Raw genomic sequence first — 14,669 nt, forward strand, 5'->3', positions numbered from 1 at the left:
GCCCTCCCTTATCATCAGCGCGCAAGGAAGCTGAGTCTCCCAGCGCTGCCACCCCTGCCGGATAGCACCCGCCCGCGGGCGCGGTCAGATCCGAGGCTTTGGTTTGTCGGAGCGGGGCTTCCCCCCCTTCCCCGCCTCCCTCCTTTGTGCCCTCGCTGGAGCGGCTGCCGGAGAATTGCACGGATCGGCTGTTGGGAATTTCCCTTGCGGTTCCTTTGAATTTCGCGCCTTTGAAGCCGGTGACCTTATTTGGAAGCGCTTTTCACGCATGCGCTCTAACGCCTGGGATGAGAAGGCAGATTTTGTTCGCGCGCTTGAGTCTGCGCACTGCTTCCGCCCCTCCCTTTTCCCTCACTCGAGTTTGCTGACTCAGGGAGGAGGTCGCTTCTCTTAGTCTCTGCTTCCACGTGGCGTTCTTGGCGAAGTGCTTTCAATTGCATTCCTTTGTCTCGCTGATTGAGCTCTTTCAAACTCATATCATGGCTGATCAATTGCAAGGTACTGTCCGGCCAGTTTCTGAGCCCCGTTCCCCTGGCGAGGGAGGGGCCAGCCCTGGGCCCAACAGGGCCGCGACCAGGGCCTCTACTAGTAGGCCTCGAGCCTCATCTACTGTTCGGGATAAGTCGCACAAGCGCAAGGACAAGGCCAAAGTTCCCCCCAAGGCATCTGGGGCTCCCATTTCTTCCCCTCCGGTTTTGGTTCAGCAGCCTGTGTCTCCGGTGAGGGTTGTTGAGCAGGGTTGGTCTCCTGATATTCAACTTCCCCAGGGCCCTATTCCCGAGGTAGGGGCTTTCGGGCCTCGTTCTCCCCCAATTATTTCGGAGGCTAGTGGGGCTTCTCTTCGTTCACCTCCACGCGCTGGGCCCTCTGCCACGTTCACCCCCACAGCTGCAGGCCTCAGGCCTCTGGAGGGCCAGGATTTGGGCCTTTCTGCTGAATTCTACAGCATGATCTCAGAGGCTATTTCCAGAGGGGTGGATGCGGAATTAGCGCGTAGATCCCAGGTCTCCAGGCCTACTCTGGCCTACTCAGGCCTGGCTCCCCAAGCAGTACAAGGGGATTCTTCCATTCTGCAAACTGATCCTCCTTCCCCTTTACACTCTGTGTTTAGCGCACAATCTCCCTTAGTGGAAGAAGGTGAAATCCAGGATAGGGAACTCTCTGGTGACGAGGGCCTTCCTGTGGACCTGCCTCCGCCCCCTGGGCTTTTCAGGCACACTCTTTTCAAATCCCTGCTATATAAGGCCAAGACTACCACCCACATGGGGGAGGCAATTTCTGCAGAAAGTGCTGCTGTGGGCCTGGATGCCACCGAGCGGCTCTTTGCTGAGCAGGTGGCTCTGCAGGATTTTATCCCATCTCCCAAGCTTTTTCTTGATTTAATCCAAAAGCAGTGGGATGAGCCGACCGCGGTTAAAGCCCCTGGGTCTGGTGATAGGAAGCTTTTCACATCTTCCCCAGAGTTGGAGGCCCTCCTGCAGTTTCCCACAGTGGATGCTCCCATAGCGGCTCTTGCTTCACCGGCATTAATTCCTTCTGAAATTTCGGAAGGATTGAAGGCCGAGGACCGCAAGGCCGAATCGGTCCTTCGCAAGACTCATCAGGCAGCAGCGTGGGCCTTGCGATCAGCCACTGCAGCTTCCTTCTTTAATAGGACTTCTTTAGTTTGGCTGAGACAGCTACAGGAAAGGCTGGATCCGGAGGAACTGCGCCTCCATCAGGATGTCACCAAACTGATAGCGGCCCTAGAGTTTTCTGCTGATGCCACCCTTAGCGCGGCGAAGTTTGCTTCCCGAGCCGTGGCTTCCAATGTGGCCTCTCGCCGTTTGCTCTGGCTCCGCCACTGGCAAGCTGATATCAAATCCAAGTGGCGTCTAGCATCCACGCCCTTTAAGGGCGGGGCCTTGTTTGGTTCAGTGCTGGATCCAATTCTCATTGAGACTCGGGACAGACGTAGGGTGCTTCCCTCCACAAGTGCCCGTGTGGCCAGAAGGCCACAGCCTTATGGTAGACGGCAGCCCTTTCGGTCTGGGGACTCGGGGTTTACCTCTGCCCCCTATGTCCCCAACTATACCAGGGGGTTCTCCCAGGCACAGGACCGTGGCCAGGACCGAGCCGGGGCCAGAGACAGGGGGCGCCAGCAGAGTCAGGCGCAGAGTAGACGATCATTCCGAGGAGCGGGCAACCGATCCTTTCGCAGATACCGCTGACTCGCAGGAGGTAGGGCCCATAGGAGGACGTCTCTTGGCCTTCGCCCACCGGTGGGCGGAGCTCACGTCAGACGCCTGGGCCCTTCAAGTAGTGAGTTTGGGTCTCACGCTAGAATTTCTATCCATCCCCCCGAGGAGGTTCATCAGGTGCCCTGTGCCCAGGTGCCCGTCAAAGCGGCGCCTTATGGACACCGAGATATCTCATCTTCTCACCATCAGGGCCATAGAGCAAGTTCCCAAAGGGCAGGGAGGCCTAGGGTTTTATTCCATCTTGTTCCTAGTACCAAAGAACTCCGGGGGATGGAGGGCAATCCTAGATTTGAAACAGCTCAATCAGTATATCAAATACCAAAAATTCAAAATGCACTCTCTAAAGAGCATATTGGCTTCCATCCGCCAAGGCGACATGATGACTTCCATAGACATCAAAGAAGCGTACCTCCATGTGCCCATTCATCCGGCACATCGGAAGTTCCTGCGGTTTCACTTCAACGGCCGTCATTATCAATACCGGGCCTTGCCATTCGGCCTCTCCTCGGCCCCGCGCACGTTCACCAAGCTTCTGGCAGTATTGGCAGCCTCCCTTCGCTCAATTCCAATACGCATCAATTGTTATTTGGACGACGTGTTGGTGCTGTCGTCCTCTCGAGATCAGGCCCTCCGAGACCTACAGGTCACGATGGACGCATTGCGGGACCATGGCTTTGTCCTCAATCTGCCCAAGAGCCACCTGCGCCCAACCACGTCCCTCCTTCATCTGGGAACCACCATCAACTCGATGTCGTGCGAGGTTTTCCTGTCCCCGGAAAGGAGGCAGAGCATATACCGCCTAGCGCATCATGCGCTATCCCATCGGCGAGTACCGCTGCTGTCGCTTTCCAAACTGCTAGGGAAGATGATCTCCTGCATCAGCGTGGTGCCCTGGGCCAGGTTCCATGCGCGTCCTCTCCAGTGGTTCCTGCTGCCCTTCCAAAGAGCGCATACCAGTCATTCCCACATCAAGGTGCAGCTCCCGGGCAAGGCCAGGCGGTCCCTGCATTGGTGGATGTCGTCCAGGCTCCTCAGGGGATGTCCATTCAAGGAGCCGGACCGCGTTCAAGTTACAACAGACGCCAGCTTATTCGGATGGGGGGCCCATGCCCTGGACAAGGTGGCCCAAGGTCGATGGTCGGATCAGGAGCTGGCGAACAGCATAAACTGGCTGGAGTTGCGGGCCATCCGTCTGGCTCTCCTGGAATTTCGGGACATTGTATCTCATCACCATGTGTTAATCCTGACCGACAATGTGGCCTCCAAGGCTCACATCAACCGCCAAGGGGGAACGCAGTCCAGAGCTCTGATGCTGGAAGCGGAAAGGTTGTTCCATTGGGCGGAGCCCAGACTCTCATCGATTCGGGCGGAGCACATCTCGGGCGAAGCCAACACTCAGGCGGACTGGCTGAGCAGAGCGACTGTGGATCAGGGGGAGTGGCAGCTCCACCCCATTCTCTTCCAGGAGCTCTCTCGCCGCTTCGGCCTGCCCGAGGTGGATCTGTTCGCTCACCCGCGCAACACACAACTTCCCCGGTTTTACTCCCGATACCAGGCTCCGGGGGCGGAGGGGGTAGACGCTCTACGCAGCCGTTGGCCGGCCGGCCTTCTCTATGCCTTTCCTCCTCTCCCGATCCTTCCGTCGGTCATTCAGAAGATATTGACAGAACAGGCGGAAGTCCTGCTGGTCGCTCCAATGTGGCCCAGACGTCCCTGGTACGCAGACCTCGTCCATCTGTCCGTTTCGCGTCCTTGGAGGATCCCGGACGACAAGATTCAGCTCCACCAAGGGGCTCTCCGGCACCCGGGCCCTCAGCTGTTGCAGTTAGCCGTGTGGCACGTGAGCGGGAGATGCTAGCGGCCCTCCACTATTCAGACGAAGTCATCTCTACAATTCAGGCGGCCCGTCGCCCGTCGACTACCCGTATTTACGAAGCTACCTGGCAGGCCTTCTGCCGCTGGTGCCGACGCACCGGGGCCGATCCCATCAAGGCCTCGGTGCCCCAGGTTCTGGATTTCTTGCAGTCCGGCCTCAACAAGGGGTTGGCACCAAACACTCTTCGCCGTCAGGTCACAGCCTTGTCAACGGTGGTCGGGGGTGGCCAAGGCCGCTCCTTATCCCAGCACTTGCGAGTTAGAACCTTCCTTAAGGGTGCTTCCAACTTACGACCGCCGACGGTACATCGTTATCCCACGTGGGATTTGACCTTGGTTCTCAGGGCCCTTACAGCTGCCCCCTTTGAGCCTCTACACTCCATCAGCCTCCGCTTGCTGACACTCAAGACGGCTTTCCTGGTGGCCATAACATCGGCCAGGAGGGTGTCGGAGCTAGCAGCCCTTTCGGTTCGTGCGGATCTTTGCATCTTCCACCCGAACAAGGTAGTGCTTCGTTTGGATCCGACCTTTCTTCCAAAGATAAATTCATTGTTTCACAGAACTCAAGAACTTGTCCTGCCGGACTTTTGTCCTCACCCGTCTCATCCGCGGGAACGTCAGTGGCACCATCTGGATGTGCGCAGGGCTCTTCGTCGCTATGTGAAGCGCACGGCGTCGTTCCGAAGATCGGAGGCCCTGTTCGTCTCCTTCCAGCCATCTTCAATGGGACAGAAGGTGTCCTCCCACACCATCGGCCGATGGTTGAAAGCTTGCATTGCGTTGGCGTATGACACCCACTCCAGACCGGTTCCAAGGCGAATCACTCCTCATTCCACCAGGAGTGCGGCCACCACAGCGGCCTGGGCGACGCAAGCGTCCGTGGAAGAGATTTGCAGGGCGGCCACTTGGGCATCCCCCTCGCCTTTTATTCGCCACTACAAGATTGATGTCTTCGCCTCGGCCGAGGCGTCCTTTGGGCGGAGAGTGTTGCAAAGGGTCCTTCCGTCTGCGGAGGAGCCTGACCAGCCTAGCTCCCGCCCTGGGAGTTCATTGCTTTGATATATCCCATGATTGGATTCCCGGAGCAGCACACAGGAGAATGACCGTTGTCTTACCTGAACGGTCCTTCTATGGGTGCTGCGAAGGGAATCCAAACCCGCCCGCGGCTTCGGCTGGTCAGGGCTCCATTTGACTGTGACTAGTTACTGACTGGACTTGACTCCGTAGTGCCGGATGACTTGCGGCTTGTTGAGGATTGACATAATGCTTCTTCGGTGGACTTCGTAATAAGAACTGGAGAGGAAGCGGAAGTCCAGTCAGAGGAGGCGTAACTTTGATATTTGCATACTCAGTCTCAAGGCTAGAAGGCTAAGTTAACCCATGATTGGATTCCCTTCGCAGCACCCATAGAAGGACCGTTCAGGTAAGACAACGGTCATTTTTTTTTCTTTAGTGTTCCAACCAATGTAGTAAATAATCCCTATCTAGAAAGTCTTTTGCACCATTATTTAGTTTAAAAGAATATTTCCACATAAGCTCCTGCCCGTGGACTTTTAGCTTCAGTTATGTGGCTTGGTATCCAAAAGAAGCATTGCAAATCATGGAAGCATTTACCGATTAATGGATTGTGAAGCACAAATGCTATTTAAGATGTTCTAATGAATATGAATAATGAATATGTTGGTGATAGCAAGTATATCTCCCAACATTGATTTTTAATGTAAGCTTAGATGAAAAAGCTGTTTTTTTTAAAGGTAGACTTTTCAATATTATACTTTTTTAAAACAGTCATTTATCTAGTAATATGCTAATCAGTTTGGAAGCAAGATGTGTTAGACTGGTTTCTACATAGTTGGAGATTTTCCTGGTATAAATTTTAAATAAAGAGTTTTTTTTAAAACCCACAAAATTATCATAAAGGAAATTGTTTGCTCATAAAATGCTGATGGAAACTGAGGCAATAAACCTTTGACCATGCTGGGAACTGCAATTGCAGCATCTCTGAAGGGCACCAAATTTGAAAGATAGTGGTGGTGGACAAGAGCTGAACAAATAGAAATCATGCAAGTGTGTGAATTTGTTAATTCGTCTTGTCTTGTCTCAGACAGAAATTGCTATAAATCCTAATTATTTTGGGTGCATTTTACAGCTCCATTATAACTTTTGAAATGTGAGCATACGTTGAAGAAATTTTAAAAGTCCAAGTAAATTGATTGACCCTCTCCTACCTGTTTTTTTTGTTACTTACCCCATCCATTCTGACAGGAGGGCATGGTCCAACTTCCATCTGTTATGGGGTATCAGCTGACAATGTCCAGGCTCTTTTCAGCAGGGGTATCTGCACTGTATCATTCTTCTGGGGATTAGATTGGTGATGTCTGGTTTCCAGAAGGCCTTACAGACTTGATTCCATGCTCAACCCTGGAGCCCTAAATGTGTGCCCAACATGTGGTTCAAGTAAGCAGCGATATACATGATGTTAAAACTTTATCTATTCATACATCCATGTTGGCAAATTATATGTGAATTTTTACCAGATTCAAAGTGCTAAAATTTTATGACATGATTTTCTAGTTTTTTTAGTATAAAGAAAGAATAAGCAATATTGATGTATTAAATCTGCAATAAGATAAATCAGTGATGTGCAATATGTCTCCTGAGCCACATATGCCATCCTCAGCATATTGAAGTGATAATTATTATTTATCGAATCTTGCCCGATTCTTGGCAATTCTATGGGCCACGTCTCTCCACATCTTCTGCTCTTGTACAACTTCATTGAGATTCTCTATGTTCTGGATAGTGTCAGCTTTGATATGTCCAGGCATCGTGTTTTTTGGTGGCCTGGTTTACTTTTACAGCTAACTCTCCCAAATATAATTGCTTTCTCTACTGAATTCCCATGCATGACAGGGCCACTGTAAGTAAGATGCAATTTCATGATTTTGCCTTCTAGTGACATGTTTGATGTTTTGCGCTCATACTGGAATAATGCCAATATTGAACTTTGATGGCAAAATTTTACTGTGTTTCTTCCCCAACCCCCATAATAGAGGATACTAATGTTAGTGTGGGATCCTTACGAGCAACAACTCCTGTCCTGTGGTGGCTGCTGTAGCTTTGTTTAATGCCAGTTATAATTCAATGCCAGTTATTTCTCTTGAGAGATAATGGTGAGGGAGAAGAGGAAATGAAGTTGTTTTTGTTTTTTTTAAGTGACCAGCAGGGCATCGATTTCAGCTTTTCATATTTTTTTCAGGTTTTTAGGAACCAAAGTCCTTCACCATTCATAAAAACTAAATTTCAAAAATGGCAACTTCAAACTATTTTTTAAGATTTAAAGATAGTTTGTTTTCCAGAAGCTCTTACTCTTATTCTAATCATCTTTGCATTTATAGAAAAAAAAATCTTCCCGCCAAATTTACCTTTTGAATTCTTGTAATGTTCCACTTGTAACCCAATTGGTTTTTTTGTTGTTTTTTTGCAGCATTCTTTAAAGATTGCCAGGTCCCACGTTCCATAAAATAAGAATTGGATGTTGAGCAAACAGTTAAGGTTGCTTCAGATTTCTGCCCTTGGATTACATTTTGCTTTTTTTTGTGTCCTGTATATTCATGTCTGATTCTCAGAGACTGCCTGGACAAGCCACCACACGTTTTCTTCACAAAGTTTTTCAGAAGTGGTTTGCCTTTGCTTTTTTCCTAAGGCTAAGAGATAGTCACTGGCCCAAGGTCACCCAGTATGCTTTTGCCCAAGGCAGGATTAGAGCTCACCTTTCCCAGTTTCTAGCCTGATGCCTTAACCACCTGTTTCTCAAATTTGCTTATCATTGAGTTTAATATACAGGTGAACATTCTATTCCTGTTACCAATATGCCCATAGCACTTTGGGGGGAAATTTTAAAAGGTGAATATAGGATCCTGCATGCTTTGAAATTATTGGAGAAAAAATTTTTGGACTGCATGCAGATACACTAAATGGAGCAGAACATCCTGAAGTAGAAAAAGAACAGAAAAGTTTGTTATCCTACTCTAGCAATCTACTCCATTTTTCGAAGAATTCATGAAATGTCTATACCTTTTCTAGAATTAACCTCCAAATTTTGTGGATTTTCCTCTTGCTGTGTCTTATTTTAAAACACAATGTGTTCAATAGAGCTTCACTTGCGCTACTGTTTTAGAGAAAGCATATAGTTATTTTCATATTAGTTTGAGTGGGAGGGGCATTGTATATCAAAGCTTATTCACTGCCTTGAGATAAAGTTAGGGGGCAACTAAATATGCTAAGTAAATAACACTATCTTAAAAATCATGAGGCAGCAGATTGGCTATTTCATTATTGAATCTCTTGCTATGGAACACTTGCAAATTATTTAAAGGGAATATGTACAGAAATGATCTAATTGAAGTGTAAAATTAGGAATAAATTCTTTATAATTTGCATGACAAAGTAGTGCAAATGTTTTTAACATAGAGATTCAGATATGCATATGGAAAGGCAACTACAACATCAATGAAACATGCAAATAAGATCAGATGAGCAGATCACTCTAAGATTTTGCTACCTTTCAAGGAACATCACTGAAAAATTGCAATTAGTATTAAAATTAATTGGATTTCAAAATTCTAATCCCTTGGTGTCTCTTTATTTTTACTAAAATTCCTTTGAATTCCCTAAAGAAAAAGATAAAAATGACTATTAAAAGGATTTGTCTGTATATGAGGTAGGAAAATGTAAAAAATCAAAATGGAAAGCAACTGTTGCAAGTACCAGAAAATTATGCTATTAATTTAAGTGTCATCAGAGCACAAAAGATCACATTCCAAGACAGTGTGAAAATTATTAAAATACTGGAAATAATAGTACTTAAGATGAAGATATTATGCTGTAAGATCTGGTTAAGTGACTGACACTATTATATCACTTCAGGTATTATAAAAGTAACAAAATGCTTTTAAAGATAATAAGCGTTACATTCTGAGATTGGCAGTATTCACACTTTTCTGCTTAAGTGCTTCCTCACTTTAATATAATTTAATAACAGCAGGGAGAATAAATCCAACATGTTCTTTCTGAAGCTCTGTCCTTCCTTTTAAAAATATTTTTCAAGTGTGTAAAATCCTAAAAACTCACCTGAGCAATTTTTAAACCATCCACAACTTATTTTTTGACATTTTGAAGAAAATGGATGAAAAGATCCATGTTTGTATATTCCCCATAAAAGTATATTTTTTTACTTTGCTTATTAAACACATTCCACTGGTAAAACACTGAGCTTCTTTTTGCTGTAACTGTGGAGAGAGGGGATGAGAGTAGTTTGGTGTTCTCTGTTTCGGAGATGTGCATGCTATACAATGTCCCTTGTTAATCCTGGATTTCAGAATCTTTATTTAGAAATGTTAGATTTAATGAGGAAAAATTAGAAAAAATTATTGTCAGAAGACAGTTTTATATAGAGACATACTGCATTTGCAGTACATTTTTAGTTGTTTTAGCATTTCGAATTACTTGGAATTTTGCACGTGAATAATTTTCAGATGCTTTGCAAAAATAAAGCTGCAAGTTACTTCCTTATTAATTCACAGGGATTTTTCATGAAATACAAAAGAAGCTACTTGTTACATGATTGCACTCTGAATAGTTTTTAAGTTTGAATGTAAAAAAGTAGAAATACTTTAAAAGAGGTTTAAAAAGTGAATATTTTAAAAAAGGATTGAAAGATTAATTGTAGTATACATATATAATTATACATGTATGCATTATGTATAATTGTAATACATGTGTTTTATAATTGTGTGCTAGATTTTGAAAAGTTGAAACAGTTAATAAACAGTAGTTCTGTATTGCTTTGTTAAAGGCCACTTATAATATTTCTTACAATTTCCTTCTATACTAGAGTTCCTTACTGAGCATTCACAGTCAGTTCTTGGCAACATTAGAATCACTGAAGGAGTTTTGGGATATTCTAGATGAAATTGATGAGAAGACCTGGGTCCTTGAGCCAGAGAAACCCACAAGGAGCTCCACAAGGCGAAGGATTGCAATTGGTAAAAATAAAAAAGATAACTGCATAGGAACTTTAGTGGTTAGGAGAGATAAAGAAAACTTTTTAAAAAATCATGTTTCTACAAAAGGAGTTTTTTTCTTCTGTTACACATAACATTTCAAAATTTAGATTATGACTTCACTAAGAAAGAAACCTCTCATTGTCCCTGGTATTATGTTTTGTGTTTAGTTATAACAGTAATAGTAATAACAACTTTTTACAGAGCTTCTCAAACTGTAGGTCATAACTTCCAGCTGGTTTATATCCCACTTTTTTGGGGGATATATATGTGTGTGTGTGTGTGTGTGTATGATGTATATATGTATATATGTATATATGTATATTCTTTAAAAAGAAAAGGTTATAGAAGAAAAGTAGTCATCCTATTAAACTACTGCCCACACCTGCATTGTTTGGACATGTTTTATCCTCTAGTCCACTGAAACTAAGCTATGACTACTTTTTTCAGCAAACCTTTCATTTTGGAAGACAGACAGACACAAACACACACACACACACATACACCATACTTGCTACTTTTTATATCACCTTTTAAAGCACAGAAGGAAAGGTTTTATAATATAATACCAGCACATGTAATTTTTGTGAATACTTGAACTAACTATATTTAATTACTGTATTTTTATAGAAATACATGCATTTCAAATGTACTGAAATATGTCTAGTTGATCTAATTGATAAATGACTTCAAATAATATTAAGAAATAAGGAGGAAGTAGGTAGAAAAGTCAAGTCATTCTGGACTTGTTACATACTAAGATACTAAAATCTAGTCACTTTCACATACAGATTTAGAAGTAGATAAGTATTTTTAATTCAAAGGTTGAATTTTAATTCTTGTAGTTTTGGAAAACTGCACAACAATTGTACAATTAAGAATAATGCCTTTAAAAAATAGAGTGGATAGCTATATTCTTCAATATGTATCTATCTATTTCAGGAAGCAACATTTCCCTTAATATAGAGGTAGATCCCAGACACCCCACCATGCTTCCTGAGTGTTACTTTCTTGGAGCTGACCATGGTAGGATGCTTTCTGTTTCTCTTTTTTTCTATTTGTATTTCTTTTTCTATAATATTTTATGCTAGCATAAATAAATCTTCACGTATGGTAAACTGAATATATTTGTTTCAGGCAAGCAATATAGAATAACAACACATTTTTATAAAACTATATATTTTTCAAAAAAATCATTAAACATTCAATATATAAAGCAATTTATATTTTTGTATGCATTTAACTGCAAAATAGCAGACATGTCATGTGCAGAACATGTTGTATAAAGTGTTATATATCATTTCCCATGCCACAGTAATAGCGGAACTACAGGATAACATTGGGAATATAATTATGACTGGAGGGAGGTGGATGGCTCCCTATCACTATGCTTAATTCCTATATCCAAGTCCTTTGATGATTTTTTAAAATTTTATTCACAAAGTTACAATACAAAATCCAAGCAAAAGGAAAAAATATGCAAGAACAAACAAAACTATAGAAGACAAGGAAAAATGTGCATAAAAAACACGAACATATATTGTCGTCGTCCCCCTCCCAGTTGAATAGTGATAAATATATTTCAGCAATAATAATCTCTTCCCCCCCTCCCTGGCAAAGCAGTCCCACAATGTTACGAACTTCAACACCTCTGTTTACCCTACAATCATCTCTGATCCATCTAGCATCAAATATCCTTGATTAATTCTTAATGATAAAGCTTTTCCTTAAAAGTTTTAATTAGCATCTTTCCCAACAATTGCATCTCATTCCCCAAAGTCATAAATCTCTGTTTTAAATATTTCCACAGTATTTGTCTCAGGGGTACTTTTTTCTTCAAAAGGCAACCGGACTGTTCTTTCCATGAGGAAGAAGAAAACATTTAACTTCTTATCCAAGAGAATTGTCTTCTTCCACAAGGAAAAAAAAACAGTCCAGTTGCCTTTTGAAGGAAAAAGCACCTTTGAGACAATTATGACCTGGATAATTGAGAAGCTCCACAGATACTCCATAGCATTTATTGTTCAAAGACTCTTCCTACAAGTTGAAATCTCTTCAATTGTTTTCTGATTGAATATAATAAATTTATTCCTCAAACTCCATTAATCTTCTTAAGAAAGTCCAATCCATCACTCATCAATTCTGCCATCTCTAGGTCTTGAGTTCATGCCTTTCTCTAACCAGCCTGCAATTTTCAAACCAGGCTCCTTTCCCTTCAAATCTACCAGCAACAAATGAGATTCCAATCCATCTGATTGTAAGTCGGGTTTAACTGATGTTGCTTCTATCTGAGTGCCATTGGGTTGAATTAAAAGTGTTGTTGATTTATCAAACCTTTTTTCCAAGTTTTCAAGTAGAGCTTGTAAGTTGGAAAGCTTTTTTTTTCAAAGGCTTCCTACAGGGCTTATCGTTAAATTGATCTGGCTCTCACCTTTCTTTTATATTTTTTTAAAGACATTGTAAGGAATATATGATACGTAATTTTCAAAATCCTTATTAAAGTGTGTGTTCAAGTCAAAGCCATAATCCTTCCAAGTATTCTGAACTACTTTTTTCTCCTCCTTCTAAATATGTTACTAGGGCCTGCATCAAAAATGGGCAGAATATAGGCCACTCAGGATCTGCTACTTGTTTAGATCATTAAATGATTTATATGACCCAGGAAGGCACTTAACATATTTTTAAGCAAGAAGTGATTCTTGGCATCATTTAATGCAGATTAATTATGTCATAAATGTTGAGAGGTCTGTGAATGCATTCTTGATTTCTAAATTAGCACATTAGTGAACTACAAGAATCTTAATTTTTTAAAGCACACACATGTATAGGAATAAAAGTAAGCTATACAAAACAGTTCTCTCAATCTTTATCCACAAAATTGTTTTTCTCAAGGGACAGTTCTTATGATTCTAATAGGGCCATTTTTCCTTTTTGCCCCTTGCTCCCATTGTATACTTGAGCTCTGTTTTAATGCAGGGATATTTGTCTTTTCCTGTCTATTATCATTAGACAGATCAAAAGCAAATTGATTATTCAGTTCTTGTGTGAAGGCAGCAATAAGTGCACAGAATTGAGAAGGCTAAATTACCTAGATGTTTTATCAAGATCAGAGGTGCTTCTTTAGTGGGATTGTGCAAACTTCAGTGGGATGATTTGATCAAATAATTCCTCTAAAATATACCCTTGAAAAAGGTGACAATTTCCAGTTCATTTGGAGAAGTCACTTGGCTTCAAGCAAAATAACCATTCAAATCTGATTGGTTTAGTGAAACTCTGGGACAAGTTGTACGAATTTGGGAGTTTCCAAATTAATTTGGAAAAAGCCACTTAAATTCATGCAGAAATGTTCTGAAGCTATCTAATTTTCTTTGAAACGGAGATAAAATTCATAATGATATTATAAATAAAGTTGGAAGCATTCCTTTAGAAATTTGCTCAAATTATTTTTAGTCAAATATGTAAATTGAGAAATTCTAGAGCTACATATCTCTTTATATAAATTTTCATTATGTTTGTTGATGAGTTCAGCTCCAAATAATTCTGAAAAAATCTCATATCTAATGTAAGCAGTAGCAAACCCCTGAAAATGAAGACAATTTATTCAAACCAACTCTCATACTCACATGTACAACATTGTGTAGAGATACTGAAAAAATGGAATATTGAAGATACGTTACATACATGATGCATATGCATTAAAATTACATAGTGGTGCAGATTTTTGGTTTGAATTTGAGAACACATGCCGGACATTCCTTCCATTGCAAATGTCATTATTATCTTAATTATTTAATTTATAACTTCTCTTATAAAGTCAGCTGCTTTGTGACTCAATATGAGAAAAGTTGTGTAGGAATGAAAAAAAGACATTCTTGACCATGAATCCATGATCTGCAAAATTAAGTAGCCAACTATGAACTATAGAACCACCATTCCTTCATGGATTAGATATTCTGAAAAATAATGTTTTCTTGTGAAAAATGTAAACTTATGCATAATTTGTTTTCAGTGGTAAATCCGTTGAAAATCAAGCTGAATAGCAATGTACATATGTGGTAAGTATATCTGCTTGTAAATATGTTTGGTTCGTAATTTAATTAACATAAATATAATACTATTTCCTCCTTTTTTAGGAACCCGGAAAATAGTTTATTAAAAAATTTAAAAGAGATTTTAGAAATTGATTTTCCATCTCGAGAAGCTCTAGAAAAAACTGTAAGTCATCTCATACTTTGGATGCTCATCATGCTTGAATACTACATATTTGGAAATAAAACAACTATTTTTCAAAGAGACTGTAGATTATTTAAAAATGTCTACTTATACATGGGGGACTGTTCTCCCTCTATTCCTTAAAGGAGATTTTGTGTGTATGTGTGGTGTTTTTATATTTTTTGCATTAAATGTATTACATTTAACATTAATTCTGATATCTATCTATCTATCTATCTATCTATCTATCTATCTATCTATCTATCTATCTATCTAT

The 14,669-nt window shown here is 41.9% G+C and overlaps 1 protein-coding gene across 2 annotated transcripts in view; it reads left to right on the top strand.

Annotated features, from left to right (window-relative positions):
• Positions 1–14,669, top strand: part of FANCL (FA complementation group L) — an 85,391-nt gene that overhangs the window by 65,951 nt on the left and 4,771 nt on the right. For both annotated transcript variants that reach the window (XM_087717502.1, XM_014069231.2), the window contains exons 8-11: positions 10,012–10,162; positions 11,123–11,206; positions 14,190–14,235; positions 14,314–14,395. In XM_087717502.1, coding sequence (XP_087573628.1) covers positions 10,012–10,162; positions 11,123–11,206; positions 14,190–14,235; positions 14,314–14,395 — 363 coding nt within the window. The remainder of the gene's footprint in view (positions 1–10,011; positions 10,163–11,122; positions 11,207–14,189; positions 14,236–14,313; positions 14,396–14,669) is intronic.

The sequence above is a fragment of the Thamnophis sirtalis genome, unplaced genomic scaffold (genome assembly GCF_051295495.1).
Source record: "Thamnophis sirtalis isolate CommonGarterSnake01/CBP01778 unplaced genomic scaffold, rThaSir2_p1.2 scaffold_6, whole genome shotgun sequence".
Taxonomy (NCBI): Eukaryota; Metazoa; Chordata; class Lepidosauria; order Squamata; family Natricidae; genus Thamnophis; species Thamnophis sirtalis.